Below are 24,689 nucleotides of genomic sequence, written 5' to 3' on the forward strand. Positions count from 1 at the left end.
ATTCCTGAATTTGATGTACAGATGTGTAGAAGACTAACAGCTATACTCAGTATAACAGCTATACTCAGTATACTCAGTTGAACTGTTGGGGATAGTAGTTGCCCTCCAGTGGGTGTAGGACGTACAACCTGTTAGAATTATAGTATGCTCAGATTCTCTGTCTGCATTGAATAGCTTTTCATCTGGTAAATCAAATAGCAGTGACTTACTATTGGAGGTATTAATGTTATTATAGAGATTTCAGAGACTGGGTGTAGTAGTGAGATTCTACTGGGTCCCAGCACATTCGGGTGTGGAAGGGAATGAAATCGTTGACCAGTTAGCCAAAATAGCTTTAAACTTCTGTTTGAAGTTAGTATGGCTCTTTTTATTTTCTCAGAAGTACTGAGTTAGGTAGGAGGATTTAGAAATGTTGTAAAACGTGATTGACCATACACTCCAATACAGGAGGTGGCGGCATGCACCTTAAACGTTTGTTTGCGGACCGCCATTATATCACAGAAGAAGAACAAGCTCGCCGCGCTCCCGACAGTAGTAACTTGCGCGGCCCGTTTGCCGCTAACGGAGCTGGCTAGCTGAAGGGCTCGGAATTCTGTTGTCGGTGACACAAATCCAAGTCCATCTGTGGTTGTAAACAGACTGGACGACGCATTATTGAGGCGGCGAGCCCTTAGTCGAGTGTCTATATGCTAAATATGTGGAAAGTCCGAGAACTGGTGGATAAAGCGTGAGTATTCTTGCAGTTATCGTGTTGACGTTTTGTTGCAAGGCCCGTTTATGTTAAGGACAAGGGAATCACTGATTTCGTGACGTCACGCTGTTTTCTCAGCTGATGGCTCATTATGGGTAACGTTACTCTTTCAGCCTTGTGTACAACATGAAATACCATTAAATCATGTATTCTCCTCTGATCTTTTTGCTAATGTCCATTCTAAACATACATGCAAAGTAACATCCCCATCCCCCTCTTTCAGGCTGCTAACTCAGGAAAGTAACGTTAGGTGATGATGTATGGTTAATGCTAACGCGTTAGTTAGTCTCTTTCCGTGTCTGAATCGGTCCCTTTGATGTCCACTATCATCCATTTCCTGCTAACAATATTTGTTTTACATAGCAAGATGATTTCTTACTCAATTACTAAATTATAATGCAAGGCCCTCGTTCACTGCCACCTAACATTAGCTAGTTAGAAATCTTACAAAACGGGCAAATTTAGCGGAACATGAGCTAATTAGCTAGCATAGCTAAGCTAGCCACAATGACTGTCAATACCTTTTCGTTTCATTGTGTCCATAACATTACCCACTATGGAAGTTGAACTTCATGACCATTCTATTGTTTTATCGTTAAAACGTTTTTATACGACCACAATTACTGGCTAGTTAGTTAGCTAGTTAGTTAACTATCTAAGCCAGCAGCAGCTAACATGTATTTGTCTGTGCACTAACCTACTGTACTGTAGCCAGCTGCCGGTTAGCTTCAGGAGGACTTTGCAGCAGAGACATAAAGCTGTATGCCGACTAGGGTAAACAGGCTCCTCATGCCTCTCATCAAACACTTTGAATGACAGTGACTGAAAGTACACCTGAACCACGAGGAATGCAACACAGCACCAACATAATCTCTTAGCTAACGACTCACTGGGGGGCATTTTCTTCATAGCTAGTTAACATTAGCTAAATTAAACTAGTATTCTACCAGCAGCACAAACGATGTCACGTTTATATGGTAATGAGGAAACCTTAAATAAAAGCCAGCGTTTCAAAAGGTATTGCATTTGAATCAATGGTCACTTTTATTGTGCCAACAAGAAGTAATTTATGAAAACAAATAAAGTATGGCTTTAAAAACATTTTTTTCAGACCAATAATGAAAAAGTTATGTTGAGATTATTGGGCTGTAGAGAGGCCTAACTATTCTACCTGTTTTAGCTAAAGTGGGGCATGAAATACTCAGTAGGGTCTCCACAAACCAAATATGGTTAATTTTTGTGTAGCATGGTCTGCTAGTGGCTTTTCACTCTGCCCCTTCCATAGCCCCCAATGCAATACACTGTAATAGGCTGTACATGGGATACATATTGGCTTGTAGAAATAACTTTTCTACCTGTGTTGAATAGTAGTTGGAGATGCAAAACAGGTTTTTGGGGGGTGCTGAGGAGTATTTCTGTCTGTAATAAAGCTCTTTTGTGTGGGAAAAATTCAATCTGATTGGCTGGACCTGGCTCCCCAGTGGGTGGACCTGGCTCCCCAGTGGGGAGGGCATAGGCCCACACACTGGGGAGCCAGGCCCACCCATGGTTGAACCCCTGCCCAGTAATGTGAATTCCCTAGATTAGCGCCTAATGAATTTCTTTCAATTGACTGATTTCTTTATATGAACTGTAACTCAGTGAAATCTTTGAAATTGTTGCATTTATAGTTTTGTTCAATATACATTAGATTCTCGTTTTGATACAAATAAAAAAGGGTTGACTTTCATGCAATTTTTTTTATTTTGTGTGTGTTGATTTCAGGACCATGGATAGTACCAGGTCATTTAAAGCTGTGTTTCTGGATATGTACGACACACAAGTCCCCCTCCAAAATTACAGATATTTGGTTAGTAGAGACCTAGCTTCGTTGCAAACCAGGTTTCCCTTAAACAGGAGGCCTGGGAACGTTCCATGGCAGAAATCAACTGAAGACGGGTCGGAACCTGGTGAAATCACTGACGCCTCGCAACACGTCAAACCAATCAAATGCCCTGCTTGGGCAGAGTTTCAAAGGTGCTCACCAGATTAGTGTCATAGGAGCTACAGTGCACGAGGACAAAAAAAGTCAACAAAAGAAGCGCTGGTGACAAAACATTTTAGAATGTTGGCAGCATGCTGGTTTTCACAGCATTTCTCTGTTCTTTGGAGATTAGCTATAGCTGCAGCAAGATGGGAGAAATGGTCTACAATGCTGACCATATTAATATTTGTAATGTTGTTTCTGAAGTGATATTTGGCTGTAAAGGCTAGTATGAGGGACAATAAGTAGCAAGACACAATGAGGCTAGTTATGAGAAAAGTTAACTAACCTTGTAAGCTACCTAGGTATAACTAACTTGCTAGTAGTGCTGAGCGATTAGTGCTTTTTGAGGTTCGCTAGGTTTCGGTTTGATTATAAAAAATACATTGATTTTGGTTTTCGATTATTTGGGTTGAATGCTGTAACACAGAATAAAACAGTTAATAAAAGTCACATGATGGTAGTGACTGACCATGATGGTAGTGACTGCTTATCACCTATTAACCATCATTTATTCACATTACTTTAATAAAATATTTCAGTTGTGTATATTACATTTGTTGTCATTTGATGACTTTATTATTTCATTCCAAGTCATCATCTCATCTCTATAGAGCTGCTGTCTGACAAATCACTAGTTTGTCATTTTTCTAAGTAAATAAGGCATACTTTTATGACTGCTGAATACCAACTATAATTCACTTAGATCATGTGTTTTCAGGTAGAGAAAGCCCCGCAATGCAACTGCTTTCAATACCTCTTGCGAGTTCTCTCTTCGGTTCCGTCAACAAGGTCTCTGCATCTGCTCCACACAGACTGAGACCGGACAAGTAAGCGGGCGCTCAATGGATTATGATCATTGTAGTTAATTACCACATTTTCTGTGCTAAACTGTAGAATATTGGCCTGTTGGAAACTACAACTCCCTACTACATCGCACAATTCGGGCTTGATCTCAACAGAAACTGAGCATCGATCTCACAGAAAAAAACGAACTAAATGGAATTCAAATAATTGAACCGACGTTGGTCAATTAGTTGTTTAAAAAACAAAAAATAATATAATTTTCAGTCAATCACTCAGAACAAATATTTTTTCAAGGCACTGTGTCCCATGTACAGTGTATTGCATTGGGAGCTATAGGGTGGAGAACGAAGTGCTGCTGGATATGTACGTCAGTCCCCCTCCAATCTAACCATATTTGGTTAGTAAAGACCCTATTGAGTATTTTCCACCCGACAACTTCTCTACAACCAGTAAGTATCCCCCATACAATGTATTGTATCGCAGTGAATAGTGTGGGTGGAGTCAGGAGTCATCAGCACTCTGTATTCAACCTGTTGCCCATCACAAGTTAAATAAAAACAAGAGACCATTTAAATTTAGCAGACTATTGAATAATTCCAATAACATAACTGTATTTTATTTTAAAAAATGTATTTCTTTAAATATAACCTACACATGAAGCTAGCTTTCAACATACCAGTATCTGTGTAAACTTTCAAAGGAAATGCTACTATAAATAATACAATGTTCAAAATAAAATGCATCAAATTATATATATTTTTTTTTTAGGTTGTTGCAATTTGGTTTGGGGGGTATACAGATTTCATATTGGCATACTGTCCTTCTCATCAGGGGATATACAGTATTACCGTCTTAGTAGACATGGGGTGCTAAAAATGCAACAACAAAAAAGCTCATTGGGTGTCTTATCAGATAGAATTTGCACAAAGTATTAGCACATTTCAATAGAGGCTGCTAGCTAAATATGCTAACGAGCGCAAACGAAAATAAACGAATTGCCAAGACAGGGAGGAGCAGACGGGCAAGAATGGAGAGGAGAAAAAATAAACGCACGGAAATCAAGAACTCATCCAAAACGCTTTGACTTCTCAAACACGACAGAAAGCTAACAGTATGTGATGCCCGGTCTCCTTATTAATTCAGCCACTTACATAGATACCTAGCAAGTTAAACCAAATACAAAGCTGGAATCACCAGCTCCCGCTTTCTCCTGTTCTGCTATTTACAAACAACCATGTAACTCGCTCAACTTTTCTGGGGAACTCATATTGTGACAGGTGAAATGAAGAACGCAATCTGCTTTTATCTCCTAACGTATTGCACAATTTGAATGCAGGTATTTCACCTAAATTGGCTACAAATATTCACATTTATTGAAAAACTTCAAATAAATAGTTTTGACGTTATTGAAAAACCATCCCCTGGCTTTTTCCAAGTACCCCGGTATACCGCCCAAGCCTAGTTGCAATGCTGTGAAAAACAGTTGTACTGCACTAGTGCTAAGAAAATTGATAATCCCAACGTTAAACTTGTCTTTGCAGGGGCACTCTTATTTTGAAATGTGCCGCCAGCATAATATTCTGATGCTCGGAGAACAGAAATCAAAGTTAGTGTGTTGCACATGATCTCATATGTGTTGGCTATGGACATTTGTACTGTATGGTGCTTACCAGACATTATTTCAATGAATCGCTAGAGGGGTTTGAAGTTTGTATACCCTGGCAACACTTATTTAATCATTCATGCGTCAGTATTGGAGAAGTTCAAATTGCTTAGTGCAACCGTTTATGTCAACACAGCTAGCTATGATCATGAGAAAAGCCTCTGTGGCACAAATATCCTGCATTGCCAGCCTGCAGCTTAGTGCTTCAAGGTTGTGCAAGATTTTGTAAGTGTAGCTAAGTAACCACAAAGTATAAAATAGAAAGACATTTTGTCCTGAGGCATAGCCTACTTCTCATAGGAAAGAGCGTATTTGACCTCTGGGTTGAAATGTGCAGTCACTGTGGTCATTTGACTAATACAGTTTTGAAACCAAGTGGTGTGTTTCTAGCACTTCTCCCTATGCCAGCATAAAGTCATGAATCATGGCAGTTCTTGTATCAACCCTGCATGCAACCACTTTCTGCAGGATTACCTTTCTCATGCTTTTAAGTTAGTCTTAATATAGGGAGGGACTTGTAAATACCATCGCTGGTCTAGCCGTTCAGGACCTATTGAAAATAGCCTATTTATAATCTGCTGTGTTTTGATTTGAATCAAAAGGTTTATTTGCATGCAGAGTAGTTTCAAATCATGCATACACTTGAGTCATAAAGAATGCATGAAATGAGAATGCTGATGAGCAGTAGAAAGAGGTGAAGGATATGAATGACTTATTCTGATGCAAAACTTCGCCCACGTCCCCCAATGAATGGTGCTCTGATGTCACTGTGACCTCTGATCTTCAATTACGTGCTTGTTGAGATGGAGGTTTGTAAGGTGCAAAGCCAGGCTAGACTCCATGTAGGTAGGCAAGATACTGCCTCCATTGTCTGACTGAATGCACTCATCCTTGATTCCAAACAGAAGGTTTGTAAAGGAAGATGTTTCTTTCATTGTGCAAACTGACAAACGAGCCCAGTAATTGAAAAGGGTCCTTTCTTGCTTCTTGTCTCCTCATTTTGAAAGGAACTCCATGGTTTTATGTAGGACTGTAAACATCAATTTACCGGAAAATGATTCCCTATAGACTTCAATGGTTTTAAAGCATTGGGCCAGTAACCGAAAGGCGGCTAGGTGAAAAATCTGTGTGCCCTTGAGCAAGGCACTGAACCATAATTGCTCCTATAAGTCGCTCTGGACAGGAGCGTCTGCTAAATGACTAAAATGTAACATTTAATGGAGGAAATGCTAGCTAGCTACATACATTTCAGCTGTCCTGCTAAAGGCTAGCCAGAGCCCTGATTTTTAAAAATGTGTTCTAAATGTATAGCCAGCAAGCTAGCTCCTAATTGCAGTGTTGGATAGATAGCTAGCTAACATGTTCCATCTATGAAAATAGCGACAATTATCTCACTTTCTTTCAACTTATCCAATCTTTACCCGGCACTGGGCATCTGTAGCTAGCCCATCTGTAGGCCCCCCCCTGGCTAGCTGAGTTCTGTTTATTGTTTCATTATTTTACATATTGTTTGAACACCAAATGGCCACAAGCTGCCTGCCAGTGGGTGGAGTTAACGAACTAGCTAACTAGATAGCCAATGCTATTGCTGAGGCAGGGATATCTTGCCAGCACGCATTGGGTGAATGCAGCAGTCCTATAACGTTAGCAAGCAAAGACAACCTGTGTTTTCAATGAATAAGCTGGCTTGGTAGCACACATTTCTTTAACTGATTCCGATGATAGCTTATGGCAGTCTATGGAGCAATCTGACCCAACTCAAGGATGAAGGAAGTTCATCAGAAACTTTCTTCACCATAGAGTTGCTGAGCTGTGGCTATGGGGTAATAAATTGTACTAGCTAGCTACTTCTCTGTTCTGGCATAAACCATAGCCTACATGTCGACACGTAATCACTGCAATTTGAGAGTTGTTTTCAACTGCTAGCCAGCTACCAGGTTTGGACAAGTTGCCTGCTTGCTTGCTAGTAGCTAATGTTATACACAGAAAATAACAAACTCTCTTTTAATGGATGATATTTTTACTTGGCTGTGATCTGATATCATTCTACACGGAGTGTACAAAACATGCTCTTTCCATGACATAGACTGACAATGTGAATCCAAGTAAATGCTATGATCCCTTATTGATGTCACTTGTTAAATCCACTTTAATCAGTGTAGATGAAGGGGAGGAGATGGGTTACAGAATGCTTTTTAAGCCTTGAGACAATTGAGACATGGATTGTGTATGTGTCCCATTCAGATGGTGAATGGGCAAGAAAAAAGTACCCTGTTCAAAAAGTGCCTTTGAACAGGGTAGGTGCCAGGCGCACCGGTTTGTGTAGAACTGGAACGCTGCTGGGTTTTTCACTCTCAACAGTTTCCCATATGTATCAAGTAGAGGTCGACCAATTATGATTTTTCAACGCCGATATCGATTATTGGAGTACCAAAAAAAGCCGATACCTATTAATCGGACAACATTTTTATTTATTTTCATATATATATATATACACTGCTCAAAAAAATAAAGGGAACACTAAAATAACACATCCTAGATCTGAATGAATGAACTATTCTTATTAAATACTTTTTTCTTTCTTTCTTTACATAGTTGAATGTGCTGACAACAAAAACACACAAAAATTATCAATGGAAATCAAATTTATCAACCCATGGAGGTCTGGATTTGGAGTCACACTCAAAATTAAAGTGGAAAACCACACTACAGGTTGATCCAACTTTGGTGTAATGTCCTTAAAACAAGTCAAAATGAGGCTCAGTAGTGTGTGTGGCCTCCACGTGCCTGTATGACCTCCCTACAACACCTGGGCATGCTCCTGATGAGGTGGCGGATGGTCTCCTGAGGGATCTCCTCCCAGACCTAGACTAAAGCATCCGTCAACTCCTGGACAGTCTGTGGTGCAACGTGGCGTTGGTGGATGGAGCGAGACATGATGTCCCAGATGTGCTCAATTGGATTCAGGTCTGGGGAACGGGCGGGCCAGTCCATAGCATCAATGCCTTCCTCTTGCAGGAACTGCTGACACACTCCAGCCACATGAGGTCTAGCATTGTCTTGCATTAGGAGGAACCCAGGGCCAACCGCACCAGCATATGGTCTCACAAGGGGTCTGAGGATCTCATCTCGGTACCTAATGGCAGTCAGGCTACCTCTGGCGAACCCATGGAGGGCTGTGCGGCCCCCCAAAGAAATGCCACCCCACACCATGACTGACCCACCGCCAAACCGGTCATGCTGGAGGATGTTGCATGCAGCAGAACGTTCTCCACGGCGTCTCCAGACTGTCACGTCTGTGAACCTGCTTTCATCTGTGAAGAGCACAGGGCGCCAGTGGCAAATTTGCCAATCTTGGTGTTCTCTGGCAAATGCCAAACGTCCTGCACGGTGTTGGGCTGTAAGCACAACCCCCACCTGTGGACGTCGGGCCCTCATACCACCCTCATGGAGTCTGTTTCTGACTGTTTGAGCAGACACATGCACATTTGTGGCCTGCTGGAGGTCATTTTGCAGGCCTCTGGCAGTGCTCCTCCTCCTCCTTCTTGCACAAAGGCGGAGGTAGTGGTCCTGCTGCTGGGTTGTTGCCCTCCTGCGGCCTCCTCCACGTCTCCTGATGTACTGGCCTGTCTCCTGGTAGCGCCTCCATGCTCTGGACACTACGCTGACAGACACAGCAAACCTTCTTGCCACAGCTCGCATTGATGTGCCATCCTGGATGAGCTGCACTACCTGAGCCACTTGTGTGGGTTGTAGACTCCGTCTCATGCTACCACTAGAGTGAGAGCACCGCCAGCATTCAAAAGTGACCAAAACATCAGCCAGGAAGCATAGGAACTAGGAACTGAGAAGTGGTCTGTGGTCACCACCTGCAGAACCACTCCTTTATTGGGGGTGTCTTGCTAATTGCCTATAATTTCCACCTGTTGTCTATTCCATTTGCACAACAGCATGTGAAAGTTATTGTCAATCAGTGTTGCTTCCTAAGTGGACAGTTTGATTTCACAGAAGTGTGATTGACTTGGAGTTACATTGTGTTGTTTAAGTGTTCCCTTTATTTTTTTGAGCAGTGTATATATAAAAAAAAAAAATACAAAAAACGGCACGCGTACCCCAGTTTGGGAATACCTGCCGTACAGCATGTCATATTTCTAATGTTTAGGTGTAGAGTTCTTGCTTGGGTGTGATTATGTGTTATTATCTTTGCTAAATAAATACCGGAGGAAAGTGGAAAGCCTACTTGAGCGCACTCAAAAAAATGTGCTGCGTCAACCTCTCTCTTTAATCTAAATTTTAATGGATGATGCGATGGAAGCTATCAAATCATTCTGAATTGTGTATATATATAAAAAATCGGCGGCCAAAAATTCCGATTGTTATGAAAACTTGAAATCGGCCCCGATTTAATCGGCCATTCCGATTAATCGGTCGACCTCTACTCTATACTGACGCTTAGCTTGTTTGATTGCCTTGCGGAGGGAATAGCTACACTCTTTGTATTCAGTCATGTTTCAGGTCGCCTTGCCATGATTAAAAGCAGTGGTTTGTGCTTTCAGTTTTGTGCAAATGCTGCCATCAATCCACGGTTTCTGGTTGGGGATGGTTTTAATGGTCACCATGGGTACAACATCACCGATGCACTTGCTAATAAACTCGCTCACCGAATCAGCGTATACATCAATGTTGTTGTCTGAGGCCCAAACTGCTGCATATACTCTGACTCTGCTTGCACAGAACGCAAGAGAATTTCCCTAGTTAATATTGCCTGCTAACATGAATTTCTTTTAACTAAATATGCATGTTTAATATATAATTGTGTATTGATTTTAAGAAAGGCATTGATGTTTATGGTTAGGTGCATTGGTGCAACGACAGTGCTTTGGGGAAGTAGGCTGTGATTCGATGATAAATTAACAAGCACCGCATTGATTATTTGCAATGCAGGACAAGCTAGTTAAGCTAGCAATATCATCAACCATGTGTAGTTAACTAATGATTATGTTAAGATTTGTTTTTTTATAAGATAATTTTAATGCTAAGATAATTGTAATGCTATCGAGCAACTACCTTGGCTCCTTGCTGCACTCGCGTAACAGGTGGTCAGCCAGTCATGCAGTCTCCACAACCTGCCATGCAGTCTCTTGTGGAGTGCAATGTAATCGGCCATAATCAGCATCCAAAAATGCTGATTACCGGTTAATCGGTCGACCTCTAGTATCAAGAATGGTCCACCTTTCAAAGGACATCCAGCCAACTTGACACAATTGGAGTCAATATGGGTCAGCATCCCTGTGGAAAGTTTTCAAAAACGTGTAGTCCATGCCCCGAAGAATTGAGACTGTTCTGAGGGCAAAAGGGGGTGTGCGATTCAATATTAGGAAGGTGTTCCTAATGTTTTGTACACTCAGTGTATATCATCTATGAATAAGTGAACAGGCACGGGTTATCATTGCACATTGTTTATTGCGAACCAACAGTGTTGGACGTGGCACACTAACCTAACATACTGGCTCACTATGGCCGTCTGCTGGATAATTTGGCGATTACATAATGAAATATCCCAGTGACATTGACAATGGTTCATATTATTGGAAAGTCTATTTTGCCGGTTCATTACAGTACTGTCAACTACACGAAGAAAAAAAAAACTAAACTTAACATGTAAAGTGCTAGTCACATATTTCATGAGCTCAATAAAAGATCCCCCAAATTTTCCCTATGCACAAAAAAGCTTACTTCGCTCAAATTTTGTGCACACATTTCTTTACATCCTGTTAGTGAGCATTTTGTCCTTTGTCGAGATAATCCATCCACCTGACAGGGTTGGCCTATCAAGAGGCTGATTAAACAGCATGATCGTTACACAGGCGCACCTTGTGCTGGGGACAATAAAAGGCCACTCTAAAATGTGCAGTTTTGAATGAACAATTAACCCTTTTATTTTAACTTAATATAATACATAAATAAAATCTATTTACGGTAGTCTCAAATAAATAATGAAACATGTTCAATTTGGTTTAAATAATGCAAAAACACAGTGTTGAAGAAGAAAGTAAAAGTGCAATATGTGCCATGTAAAAAAGCTAACGTTTAAATTCCTTGCTCAGAACATGAGAACATATATGAAATCTGGTGGTTCAATATTCCCAGTTCTTCAATATTTCCAGTTCAGAAGTTGTAGTTATTATAAGAATTATGATGCGTCGACTATTTCTCCCTATACCATTTGTATTTCATATACAGTTGAAGTCAGATGTTCATAAACACCTTACACACACCAAACATTTAAACTCAGTTTTTCACAATTCCTGACATTTAATCCTAGTAAAAATTCCCTGTCTTAGGTCAGTTAGGATCAACACTTTATTTTAAGAATGTGAAATGTCAGAATAATAGTTGAGAGAATATTTTTTTCAGCTTTTATTTCTTTCATCACATTCCCAGTGGGTCAGAAGTTTACATACACTCAATTAGTATTTGGTAGCATTGCCTTTAAATTGTTTAACTTGAGTCAAATGAGTCGGGTAGCCTTCCACAAGCTTCCCACAATAAGTTGGGTGAATTTTGGCCCATTCCTCCTGACAGAGCTGGTTTATCTGAGTCAGGTTTGTAGGACTCCTTGCTCGCACACTCTTTTTCAGTTCTTCCCACAAATTGTCTATAGGATTGAGGTCAGGGCTTTGTTATGGCCACTCCAATACCCTGACTTTGTTGTCCTTAAGCCATTTTGCCAACCGTGGCTGGACCCTTGCTCAGTCATGTGAAATCCATAGATTAGGGCCTAATTAATGTATTTCAATTGACTGATTTTCTTACATGAACTGTAATTAAGTAAAATCTTTGAAATTGTTGCATGTTGAGTTTTTATATTTTTGTTAAGTTACATTATGCAATTACTGATTTTGTAAATACTGAACACAACCATGCAGAGAACCATGCACATAACTTTCTCCAACCAGGAAAGAAATGTGCTTGCTATTGTTACATAACGGTCATTTGTTCTATAGCATTCAGAGGCTCCAGTCGAGTGCCTGTTTTATGGACAGAGCTTGCAGTCAGGTGACAGTAATGGATGCTGCCTGAGATGCCATCATCTGATTTCAGCTGAATAGGGCTTGAAACAGGAGGCCAAGAGGGAGAGGGTCTTCTCCTGCTACCCTGGTCCCAGAGAGATCCCTGCAGATGCTAAGCTGTTTGAGAACAGACTATCCACCGCCACACCTTGTCGGTGCGTCTTTTTTATTCTCATACATCTGTTTGGAATGGGATCCCAGCACGTCGCTTCAGTGTGTTTGGCCAGTTGAATGGTTTTTCTGGTGAGGACTGACATTTATCACAGATGTCTTTCAGAATATGCATTTAGGTTAGTCGATGGGTCATTGGGCCATATAGCCTATACTTATAGGTCATTCTGAGATCTCTGTGGCTGATCAATGGATCAATTATATCTGTCTGAGACTCAATATGAGACATTGATGGGAGGAACTTTGATTCTCTAGTATTTCTTGTTTGGGGTTTTTCCTTGTAGGTTATAATACAAAGGTATGTTTCCATCTGTTATTGCACGAGAGAAGTCATTTATTATTTGAATGATGACTTTGCTTCAAGGCCCACTCCATCTGTCTTTGTATAGGCATAAGTCCCGTGTTCAGTATGATATTGATGATATCATTGCATTGTATTGACTAACGATATCCCCTATGACGGCTTCTTCATGTCCTGGCTGTGTTTTAATTATTTTGACTTTCTCCGCCAGTTAATGGACAGAAAGTCCCATCTAATGCAGTAAGATAAATATCATGGCAGGACTGATGGCTTTGTGTGGGAGATCTCAAAGGCTCCGTGGAGAATGAAAAATGTCAAACATTGCACTATTATGTGGAGAGATGTGATCTGTTGAAGGGAGCAGAGGAAACCTGCTCCTGAAGACATGAGAGAGGAGGGGAGTTTTGACAACTCTCGCTCGGATGAGATCTGAGGACTCGCAAACTTGCGAAGACAAACATGAAGAAATGATCCGTCCATTTTTTTCTTCCATCGCTTTTTGAGGCAATATGGTTGCAGAAGTTATTCAGCTTGCCCTTAGCTGGCCACACCGTCTAGGCTGAACCATGTCATGACTGAGCCACACTTCTAGGAAATGCAAATGATGCTTTTAGGTTACAGTAATGAACAGAACTTCAGTTCATCAGCCAACCTGCAAATACATTTTTATCAGTAAATTATCTTCCTAGGCATGACTCCCAGCAGTACAGTGTTCCAAATCCTCCCAGCACACTGCAGTGTGATCAGCGCCACTTCTGTGTGAGTAGATTCAGGAATAGACCTACTCCAAATCAACCGAGCTGCAGGCTGCATCCCCCAGGGACTTTTCTCCCTGGCAAATGTCCTTGTCCATCCAGTGCCTCTTGCTTCTAATGAGCGTCAGTGAGCGGAGCGCTCTCAACCTCCCTCCCCCTCTCCCTCGCTGCTGTTGTCCCCTGTGTCCCCTTCATTACTATCACCACTATCTCCATTTGAAAACTGACCTCTAGAACCACTGTTCCTCAGAAGCAGCAGGTGATGTTTATCTTCTAGTGTCGGAGGAGGGAGAGAGGAGAGTGAGGACTGGAGCAACTAGAGGTTGTTTCATGTGCAGGGCTTTGGCTTTTCAGCAGGGGCCCGCTAGGCTGTGTTCTCCACTGCATGTGTAAATAAGCAGGCACATCCTGAGCAGAACAGACTCGGCAACGGCGGGCCTACTGAACAAAGAGGCCCAGGATGCAGAGGGTTGGAAGGGAAGCCTGGGCTCTGTCTGTTTCCTTCTCCCTTTCAGTCAGAGCCACTGCTCACCTTCTTTTGTCTCATCTTCAGCTGAATATTTTTCACACAGCGGGTGTGTGTGTGTGTTTTCTAGGCTGTTTGAAATGTAAGCACATCGCCGGTACGCTTGCCGTTCAGGCCATCTGCTTTTATAAAACCGCTGTCATTCATTATTTATTGGACTAGGATTTCCCGCATCTTGGAGCAGCTTTGCTGTGGAGAAGCTCTCTCGCTCTCTGTCACTCATGCTGCTGCACGGACACTGACTGTATAAATTCTCTCTGCGTTTGTTAATCCATCTGCCATGAAACACACATGCTTCATACACCTAAAGATGTGTATTCCTGTTTCATTGAATGTCCAGTTCTACCCAATGTTCTGTTTGGAACAAACCGGTTTGAGCTGTGGCCATTTGTTGATCTAGGGCAGGATGCTAGAGCAGAGTCCCCTTTTTTGTAGGCCTGCGAATCAACCCCCCCCCCCCCCCAAAAAAAAAGATACATAAATGAACTTCATCAGGGTCTCAACTTGCTGTTGAGAGTTAGAATAGTAGAATACACGAGGTGAAATTTCAAAATTTGCTTGTGCATCAGCAGTTGTGTCAGTCACTGACACACAAATTGTTTTAGATTGGTAAGTTACAGTAGTCTAGCCAGCCGTATAAACTTGTAGTAATCATGGTCGAATTCTGACCAGAAGCCCCTATTGATTTTTCACTCGGATATATTAAAAACTGCAAACATTTCTCTCCACCTTATGGCAAAATATGTAGAATTCCAGCAAACTTGCTTTAAAACTGCAACATTTTCTCTATGCCCATGGCAAAGTGTAGAATTGTACTCAAATTGAACTCGAAAGCTAAAATGTTCTGCAACAAAAATGCACTTAGAGCCCCCAAAAGGCTAGGGCCAGCTCTAACAGCATGTGTGGGTATGGATGTCGGTACACAGACCCGCGAGCCACTGCGGCTCCACATGATGAGTTCAGATTTTTTGTGGCCCCCACCCCGTCAAAGTTGGACATCCCTGATCTAGAGTCTCTGTGTAGCCTATGGGTGATCAGTTGGCCGTTATCTCAGACTTCAAGTTTGTTTATTCGTCATATACATATGATATACTTTTGAGTGCAATGAAATGCTTACTTGCAGACTTGATATAATTGGCTCGTTCATCACTCTCGTCTCGTCATTCTTTCCCCAGCTCTATTCCATTGTCCTCCCATCTGTCACTGAGCACTTTACCCTTGACCTCCTAAGGATCTGAGCACCCGTCTGTGGCAAAGCCCTGGCTAAACCCAGCCAGCAGCCAGCTTTTGACTAGCCTAATCAGACCTGTGGTCACTTAAGGCGTCAGCTAGCCGAACCGAAGGAGTGTGCTCGCATACTCCCTTCAAAGACCGTCGCTTAAAAATGTTTGAAAAAAGCTTCAATAGTACTGATTGTCCATTTTGAGACACCGTAACCAGTATTCACTTCCTCAAAAGTCAGAATGAATCTATGATAATTTAAGAAAGAAAAGAGATCTTAGTCCCGCAATTTTAAATCTAACTAAGATGTTTGGTACAGTATTTTTCAATAAAAAAATGTGCATGAAAATGGGTCATCTCTTGTTGAATGACTACAGACTTTATTGAAGAATCCCTACTGTTGACCAATCACTGACGAAGCGGCTTAGACTTTGGCTCCGAACTTTGGCTTGCCTCCAGAAATTATATTGTGTGCCCGAACAGCCCCAAAAAAAGTCACCGAAGTCCAAAACAAACAAAAACTTCACAAAATGTTGTCATAATATATGCACAAACTCATGCAGACTCCTTTAGGGCCACCTCCACTACTCTAGACCCCCGGTAGGTTACTGTGTGCAAACAAATGTAGGCAAATAGACTGAGTGTGAAATAGGTTCAATAGGGAGGAGAATTGTAAATATGCTTTTCCATGTAGTGTTGTGGATTGTCCGATCTCTTCGCTAGGCTGATATTAGGGTCAGGAATTAAGTCAATCTCCCTTCCTATTGATAGGGCTCTAGAGCCATAAAATGTGATCTTTTTTGTGTTTTGCCATCAGCAACATGTGGAAGAGCTTGGCATGTGTCGTGAAACTGAACTAATCTGTGAACCTGCATTTCTGGATTTAATAAACCCTCTTGGATGTAATTAGATTATTCTAAACCAGAGTAAATTGATCCATCTCAAGTCCTCTGCCAAATCCAGGGATCCGTTCCAAAAGCTGGTTTAATCACAGATTTCCTTCTGCTGCGAGTTGCAGAAAGAAACATGTCGGCTTAGCTTATGCATAGGGTTTTGCACAGTGCACATGTAGGCTTAGTTTGTCCCCAGTAGATTGATTCATAGACTATGTAGTCGAAGAAGCTGCATTTCCTGCCCTGTGAGAACAGGTGTTCAAACGGCAATCTCTCAGACCTGACCAAGTTTCTGTTCCTCTAACTCTTCCATCATCCATGTCCCAATCTGTGGTAATGGCTTCCGGTGCTGCATACCTGGCTCTCCACTCAACCTGCTCCCTCCCTGTGCAGGTGTGTCTTTGGAATTTATTGAGAGTGGGAGTGAAGGAAGTGTTTGTTTTCTGTCTAAATGACAGTAGGGATGATTGGTAAAAGTGCTGGAAGCTGCAGGGGAAGGAAGAGTCTGTTGGGCCATGGGGAGAATCTCAATTGCATACTCCTTGCCTCCTCAAAACCCCTTGGATGAGAAAGCCAGAGGTCCCTCCCATCTGACCTTCTCCTCCAATGGGTTTTGAGTAGGAGACAAGTCGAGAGGATGCGAGCAGTATACTATTGAGATTCTCCAGAGTCTTGACTCCTCCTCGGTCCTCTTCACACATCTGCCAGGTCAGGGATGACCGAGGAAGGGTTAGCGCAGCGTGTCCCAAACTAGGGGTCGAGGACCCCATGTTGGGTTGCCTGATTTGAAAATGGGGTCGTGAAAAACTGAAATAAAATAAATAAAATGGTGCTTGGTTCATAGAACCGGGGTTACGTCAGTAACGGTTGTAATAAACCGAGCGCTTTTGTTTTCTTTCTACAGGTGAGGCGCTTATCTTTTTGATCCGTTTAAGCGACAACATTTTATGGCCCCTTCAGTGAAAGATAACTCTGTCTCCCTCTACAATGCCCACAAACGGCACAGGACTCATTAGAACAGAGTGGACAAGACCAGGCACTAAATCGGACTGGGGAAGGGGGGTTTAGGGTTAGGGGTTATTATTGCTATTATTGCCTGATGTTCTTCTATACTTCTCAATAACTTTCTGATGCATTTCAGTCACTTCAAACCATGCTTCCTTCAGATTGAAGTAATGTCAGACTCATTTATAAGACTGTCATAGCCCCAATTGGGGGGGAAAAAGTTATCATTGACAATTGATATCAAAAGGGGGTTGCGGGCCAAACTTTTTTGGAACCCCTGGGTTAGCCTAATCATCCACACAGTCATGTTTGGTCCCTTCTTACTATGGCTGAACAGTCCCTACAGGAATCACATTTACATTTACATACACCCGGAATTTGACCTGGTGAAATGGTGCTGACGGCAATAGACAAAATATAGGCCTAGGCGTACAATACCCATTTAATCCTGCAGTTTTCACGTGGGAATGTCCCTTGGCTATATACAATTAGGTAATGCCACGAGTGAATTCTTTCATTATTGAATAGTTGACCTGCCTTGTTGTTTCAGCTAACGTGTTGTCCCTCCATTGCAAGCCGACGTTACCATGTTTACCTCGTTTTTTTAAAGATGTAGAGCATCGCAGTGCTGTGTCCCTTCACCCTCACCTTCCATTAGCTGCGTCAGGTGGGGCCCCTACTCACTCCCTCACATCTGTCCCGGCTGAACTGTGGCAGGGGGTTAGAACGGCTGGTCCCTAGGTGTGATCTCAGTCACTAAAATAACATTGCATCACATTTTATCACTCTCACGGATCTTCCATCAGCTGATGGAATGTCATCATACACTGGGTGTACAAACCACTAGGAACACCTGCTCTTTCCATGACAGGCTGACCAGGTAAAAGCTACGATCCTTTATTGATCTCACTTGTTAAATCCACTTCAAATATTGTAGATGAAGGGGAGGAGACATGTTAAAGGAGGATTTTTGAGGAGAGACAAGGAGACAATTGAGACGCAGATTGCGTTTGTGTGTCATTCAGAGGGTGAATAGGCAAGACAAAATATTAAAGTGCCTTTGAAAGGGGTATGGTGCCAGGTGCACCGGTTTTGAGTGCATCAAGAACTGCAACGCTGCTGGGTTTTTCACACTCAACAGTTTCCTGTGTATCAAGAATGGTCCAACTCCCAAAGGACATCTGGCCAACTTGATAGAACTGTGGAAAGCATTGGAGTCAACATGAGCCAGTCCAATCGCTGTGGAATGCTTTTGACACCTTGTAGAGTCCATGAATGAGTTCTGTTGTCAGCTGGTACATATTTCATTAAGCTGAGTGGTTATGGGTGTCTATTTGAGTTGTCATAATAATCCGGTCAAGCTGCTTTTCGAATCAGGATAGATCTTGAGAACCCTTTTTCCTCATCAGTCAATTTAATTGCCGTCTTTATACCCTGGAGTGGCCCACTCTGACGCTCCTTCTGACAGTCCAGAGGAGAAAGTTGTGTAGAGCCCAGCTGTTTCCTGGCACTCTGACTGCTCTGCTCTGTGATTTGGCAGGTATGGTGATGGGAGTGAATTGAGACCTGACAGGAAATGGCTGATTTGTTCTATATGGTCCACACTGAGTCACATTGATCTTTATGGACATCTGGAGCCCTCCCAAGCTGCTCTCAGAACAGGCCCAGTCTGAACAGAGGAGTTAAGCCTTTGCTGGACATGATAGGCTAAATCAGAAGTCTGTTAAGAGCAGCCTTACCCCTACCTATTCTAACACCACCACCCTAATACTCAAAACACACCATGTACTGTTATGCCATATACTGTTGTGCCAAGTACAAGACATTATTCATGCAGAATATGAAATAGATCATGCTCCACAATGTACAGTTCAAGTCGAGAGTTTACATACACTTATGATGGAGTCATTAAAACTAGTTTTTCAACCACTCCACAAATTTCTTGTTAACACACTATAGTTTTGGCAAGTCAGTTAGGACATCTACTTTGTGCATGACACAAGTCATTTTTCCAACAATTGTTTAAAGGCAGATTATTTCACTTATAATTCACTGTAACACAATTCCAGTGGGTCAGAAGTTTACATACACTAAGTTGACTGTGCCTTTTAAACAGCTTGGAATATTCCAGAAAATGATGTCATGGCTTTAGAAACATCTGATAAGCGCATTGACATCATTTGAGTCAATTGGAGGTGTACCTGTGGATGTATTTCAAGGCCTACCTTCAAACGCAGTGCCTCTTTGCTTGACATCATGGGGAAAATCTGAAGAAATCAGCCAAGACCTCAGAAAAAAGATTGTAGACCTCCACAAGTCTGGTTCATCCTTGTGAGCAATTTCCAAATGCCTGAAGGTACCACGTTCATCCGTACAAACAATAGTACGCAAGTATAAACACCATGGGACCACGCAGCCATCATAACGCTCAGGAAGGAGACGTGTTCTGTCTCCTAGAGATGAACGTACTTTGGTGCGAAAAGTGCAAATCAATCCCAGAACATCAGCAATGGACCTTGTGAAGATGCTGGAGGAAACACTTACAAAAGTATCTATATCCACAGTAAAACGAGTCGTATATCGACATAACCTGAAAGACAGCTCAGCAAGGAAGAAGCCATTGCTCCAAAACCGCCATAAAAAAGCCAGACTACGGTTTGCAACTGCACATGGGGACAAAGATCGTACTTTTTTGGAGAAATGTCCTCTGGTCTGATGAAACAAAAATAGAACTATTTGGCCATAATGACCATCGTTATGTTTGGAGGAAAAAGGGGGAGGCTTGCAAGCCAAAGACCATCCCAACCGTGAAGCAGCGGGGGTGGCAACATCATGTTGTGGGGGTGCTTTGCTGCAGGAGGGACTGGTGCACTTCACAAAATAGATGGTATCATGATGGAGGAAAATGATGTGGCTATATTGAAGCAACATCTCTAGACATCAGTCAGGAAGTTAAAGCTTGGTCGCAAATGGGTCTTCCAAATGGACAATGACCCCAAGCATGCTTCCAAATTTGTGGCAAAATGGCTTAAGGACAACCATTTCAAGGTATTGGAGTGGCCATCACAAAGCCCTGACCTCAATCCTATAGAAACATTTTGGGCAGAACTGAAAAAGCGTGTGCGAGCAAGGAGGCTTACAAACCTGACTCAGTTACACCAGCTCTGTCAGGAGGAATGGGCCAAAATTCACCCAAATTATTGTGGGAAGCTCATGGAAGGCTACCCGAAAAGTTTGACCCAAGTAAAAAATTTAAAGGCAATGCTACCAATATACTAACTGAGTGTATGTAAACTTCTGACCCACTGGGAATGTGATGAAATAAATCATTCTCTCTTCTATTATTCTGACATTTCACATTCTTAAAATAAAGTGGTGATCCAAACTGACCTAAGACGGAATTTTTACTAGGATTTAAATGTCAGGAATTGTGAAACTGAGTTTAAATGTATTTTGCTAAGGTGTATGTAAACTTCTGACTTCAACTGTATATGATATATCCACCAGTGTCTTTCAGTGTGTGTTTTTTTATTGATGTGATTCTTATATTAGCCTAATGTTTCATGTCTCTTGCAGCACTAATGTGGTGATGAACTACTCTGAGATCGAGTCCAAGGTGCGAGAGGCCACCAACGATGACTCCTGGGGTCCCTCTGGACAGCTCATGGGAGAGATCGCCAAGTAAGGGACAACCACTGCACAACACTGTCCTATCACATTTACAAAAACTAGGCCGGTAGTTGTGCCTAGGGCTGGGCCGTATATGTATGTTTTAGCGCCATGTTTCAAAGACCTTTATCGCAAGAATCAAGTGTGTGTATATATATATATATATATATATATATATTATTTATTTTTTTCTTCATTTTTAGTCTTTTTTGGTCTTGTATCCCTTGCTCCTTCTGTGCTGTGTGCAACTGTGCGCAACTGTGCACCTTGCCACTCGCACAGACACCAAGACCTTCCCCCTGCCACTCACAACAACAAAGACATGAAAGATCACTTCTTCCTCTCTGACAATTAGCAGTTTCAACTCGCTATTTGCGTTTGCGGTTTGGTCAGACATATAATCGGTTGTATGGGCACCGAAATACATTGAGATATTATTTTAGTGTACTAGAAAATATCTTAACCTTTGTAACAATCCCCTTTTTATGTCTCAACTCCTTTTTTTAACAGAGCAGACCATACCAAGACTGGAGTATCAATGAACATGATTGTGGGAAATGAATCCTCAGTTTCTGTCACAACACGGTGTTGCGCTGCCACGTACCACCTATAATCATCAACAGCCACAGACTGTTATGCGCTAGCTGTTTAGTCTGTGTTTTATAAATATGCAATGAACATAAAAATATGCATTTGTTTAAGGAATTTGCAATTCGTTCTCATTCTGAGAAATAAGCATCATCTTATCCAGGTAGGCAACATCTAAACAAAGTGAACAGGCTATGTTGTTCAAACTGTTGGAGACAGACAGGAGGGTGTATTCATAACAGTTCAACTGTTCTACCTTGTTAGCAAGCAAATAGATTCATGTTGTCTAGAGTTTAAATATAAAGATTAGCTGGCTACTCAATAGCAGTGGGCGTGTGCTTGTGAGATTGTTTTTGAGACCTGTGTTCATGTTCTATAATGCCTGCTACCAGAAGTTAGTCATTATTAGTGGATGTGTATGGTTCTGGTTACATTTGTAACAAAAATGTAATTTTTCTAGATTGACTTGAAAACCAGATTAGTGATTATTGTAAAAAATAAAAAAGCAGGTAAAACTATTTTGATCAAATAATGAAATTATTAGTTGGTCTTATTGTTGAAGGCTTATATTTAGCCGAGGTATATTTTCACAAACTGCAAATTCATTCGATTATTCAAGACTGTTTTTGAAATGCGGAGTTTTGAGTTTACATTGTACACCAAAACTTATTTAGAGAGAAGGTTTAAAAAAACAATTAAAAAACAGTTGTACAGATTTTATATGATTTTTTTGTTGTTGGAAATATCGCCCAGCCCTAGTTGTGCATTTACCACTGATCCCATCCGTATTTCTTGATCTACCTCTCAGATCCACGTTCATGTACGAGCAGTTCCCCGAGGTCATGAACATGCTGTGGACCAGAATGCTGAAAGACAACAAGAAGAACTGGAGGAGAGTTTACAAGGTGTGGAGATTCTCCGTTCCGCTGCTCATGTATCATTCATACGATCATGTTGATTGCGGTGAGGAAGCCGAGTGCCGTGTTGTTTCTAACTGTGTTGCACCTCTCCCCCAGGCCTTACTACTACTTGCATACCTCATCAGGAACGGATCGGAGCGAGTTGTCACCAGTGCGAGGGAACACATCTACGACCTTCGCTCCTTGGAAAACTACCATTTTGTCGGTAAGGAAACATTTGGGGCCGGCGCAGCACAGAACGACGAAGAAAAGTGTGAAGCCTAATCCTAGGTGTTTATTAATTCCGTAACCATCCCACACTTCTCTTCTAAACCAATCAGGATGTCCTCAGTGGTGAGACTGTTGGTTCTCAGATGGAAAACCCAGGAGAATTCATTAGTGAGGAGGAAGTCTCCAATGCTGGAGTACTGAAGAGTCAGTTCCATCATGTTCTGGTTTTAAATTGGTATATGCACATATGTAATGTGCACAAATGAACAGTATTTAAATCTTCAAGTTGAGTTTCTCTATGGATACCAACTGTACGCATTTGTGATTTGCTATGACAGAGGTAAAAGCCTTTGATGGGTTCTGTACATGTTTTGTGTGCTAGACCTAGCCTGAATAGCTCGCCTTGTGTTTTCAGTGGCACAACAACGCATGCTTTCGAGGCTAATGTCGTCACGAGAATGTGAGAAACTCTGAACGTGTGCATTCCAAACATGGCTTGCTGTCCCTGTCAAATAGAGACCCTGTAGCTGTCGTAAGGACAGAGATTCAGCAGGAGACATACATACACACAGTATCAGTCAAGTTTAGACACATTCAGTTTACTCACTCAAGGGTTTTTCTTTATTTTTACTATTTTCTACATTGTAGAATAGTAGTGAAGACATCACAACTATGAAATAACACATGGAATCATGTAGTAACCAAAAAAGTGTTAAACAAATCAAAATATATTTTAGATTTGAGATTCTTCAAAGTAGCCACCCTTTGCCTTGATGACAGCTTTGCACACTTGGCATTCTCTCAACCAACTTCATGAGGTAGTCACCTGGAATGCATTTCAATTAACAGGTGTGCCTAGTTAATTTGTGGAATTTCTTTCCTTCTTGATGCGTTTGACCCAATCAGTTGTGTTGTGACAAGGTGGGGGGGGATATACAGAAGATATCCCTATTTGGTAAAAGACCAAGTCCATATTATGGCAAGAACAGCTCAAATAAGCTAAGAGAAACGACAGTCCATCATTACTTTAAGACGTGAAGATCAGTTAATCCGGAAAATGTCAAGAACTTTGAAAGGTTCTTCAAGTGCAGTTGCAAAAAACTATCAAGCGCTATGATGAAACTGGCTCTCATGAGGACCGCCACAGGAATGGAAGACCCAGAGTTACCTCTGCTGCAGAGGATAAGTTCATTAGATTTACCAGCCTCAGAATTGCAGCCCAAATAAATGCTTCAGAGTTCAAGTAACAGACACATCTAAACATCAACTGTTCAGAGGAGACTGCATGAATCAGGCCTTCATGGTCAAATTGCGGCAAAGAAACCACTAAAGGACACCAATAAGAAGAAGAGACTTGATTGGGCCAAGGAACATAAGCAATAGACATTAGACCGGTGGAAATCTGTCCTTTGGTCTGATGAGTCCAAATTTGAGATTTTTGGTTCCAACCGCTGTGTCTTTCTGAGAGGATAAGTTACTCACCTAGAGTAGGTGAACTTATGATCTCCGCATGTGTGGTTCCCACCGTGAAGCATGAAGGAGGAGGTGTGGGGGTGCTTTGCTGGTCTTTTTTATTTATTCAAGGCACACTTAACCAGCATGGCTACCACATTCTGCAGCGATACGCCATCCCTTCTGGTTTGGGCTTAGGACTATAATTTGTTTTTCAACAGGACAATGACCCAATACACACCTCCAGGCTGTGTAAGGGATATTTGACCAAGAAGGAGAGTGATGGAAGGCTGCATCAGATGACCTGGCCTCCGCAATCACCCAACCTTAACCCAATTGAGATGGTTTGGGATGAGTTGGACCGCAGAGTGACGGAAAAGCAGCCAACAAGTTCTCCGCATTTGTGAGAACTCCTTCAAGACTGTTGGTTGTGATGTCTTATATTTGTGATGCCTTCACTATTATTCTACAATGTAGAAAATAGTAAAAATAAAGAAAAACCATTGAATGAGTAGGTGTCCAAACTTTTGACTGGTACTGTATATACATGCATACATACAGTTCATACAATCTTCTGACTTTAAATGTCAGCATTCCAAAAGAAAAGCCTATCATCAGGCAAAATCTGTCTTAACCAATAAAGCACAGGTGTTGTCTACCA

At 41.8% G+C, this 24,689-nt stretch overlaps 1 protein-coding gene across 3 annotated transcripts in view; it reads left to right on the forward strand.

Moving 5' to 3' along the window:
* Positions 1–515: 515 nt before the first annotated feature.
* Positions 516–24,689, forward strand: part of LOC139583411 (clathrin interactor 1-like) — a 34,352-nt gene continuing 10,178 nt past the window's right edge. For all 3 annotated transcript variants that reach the window (XM_071414477.1, XM_071414486.1, XM_071414492.1), the window contains exons 1-4: positions 516–727; positions 20,766–20,870; positions 22,255–22,351; positions 22,463–22,571. In XM_071414477.1, the coding sequence (XP_071270578.1) occupies positions 687–727; positions 20,766–20,870; positions 22,255–22,351; positions 22,463–22,571 (352 nt within the window). In that variant the 5' untranslated portion in view covers positions 516–686. The remainder of the gene's footprint in view (positions 728–20,765; positions 20,871–22,254; positions 22,352–22,462; positions 22,572–24,689) is intronic.

Source organism: Salvelinus alpinus, chromosome 1, assembly GCF_045679555.1.
Source record: "Salvelinus alpinus chromosome 1, SLU_Salpinus.1, whole genome shotgun sequence".
Taxonomy (NCBI): Eukaryota; Metazoa; Chordata; class Actinopteri; order Salmoniformes; family Salmonidae; genus Salvelinus; species Salvelinus alpinus.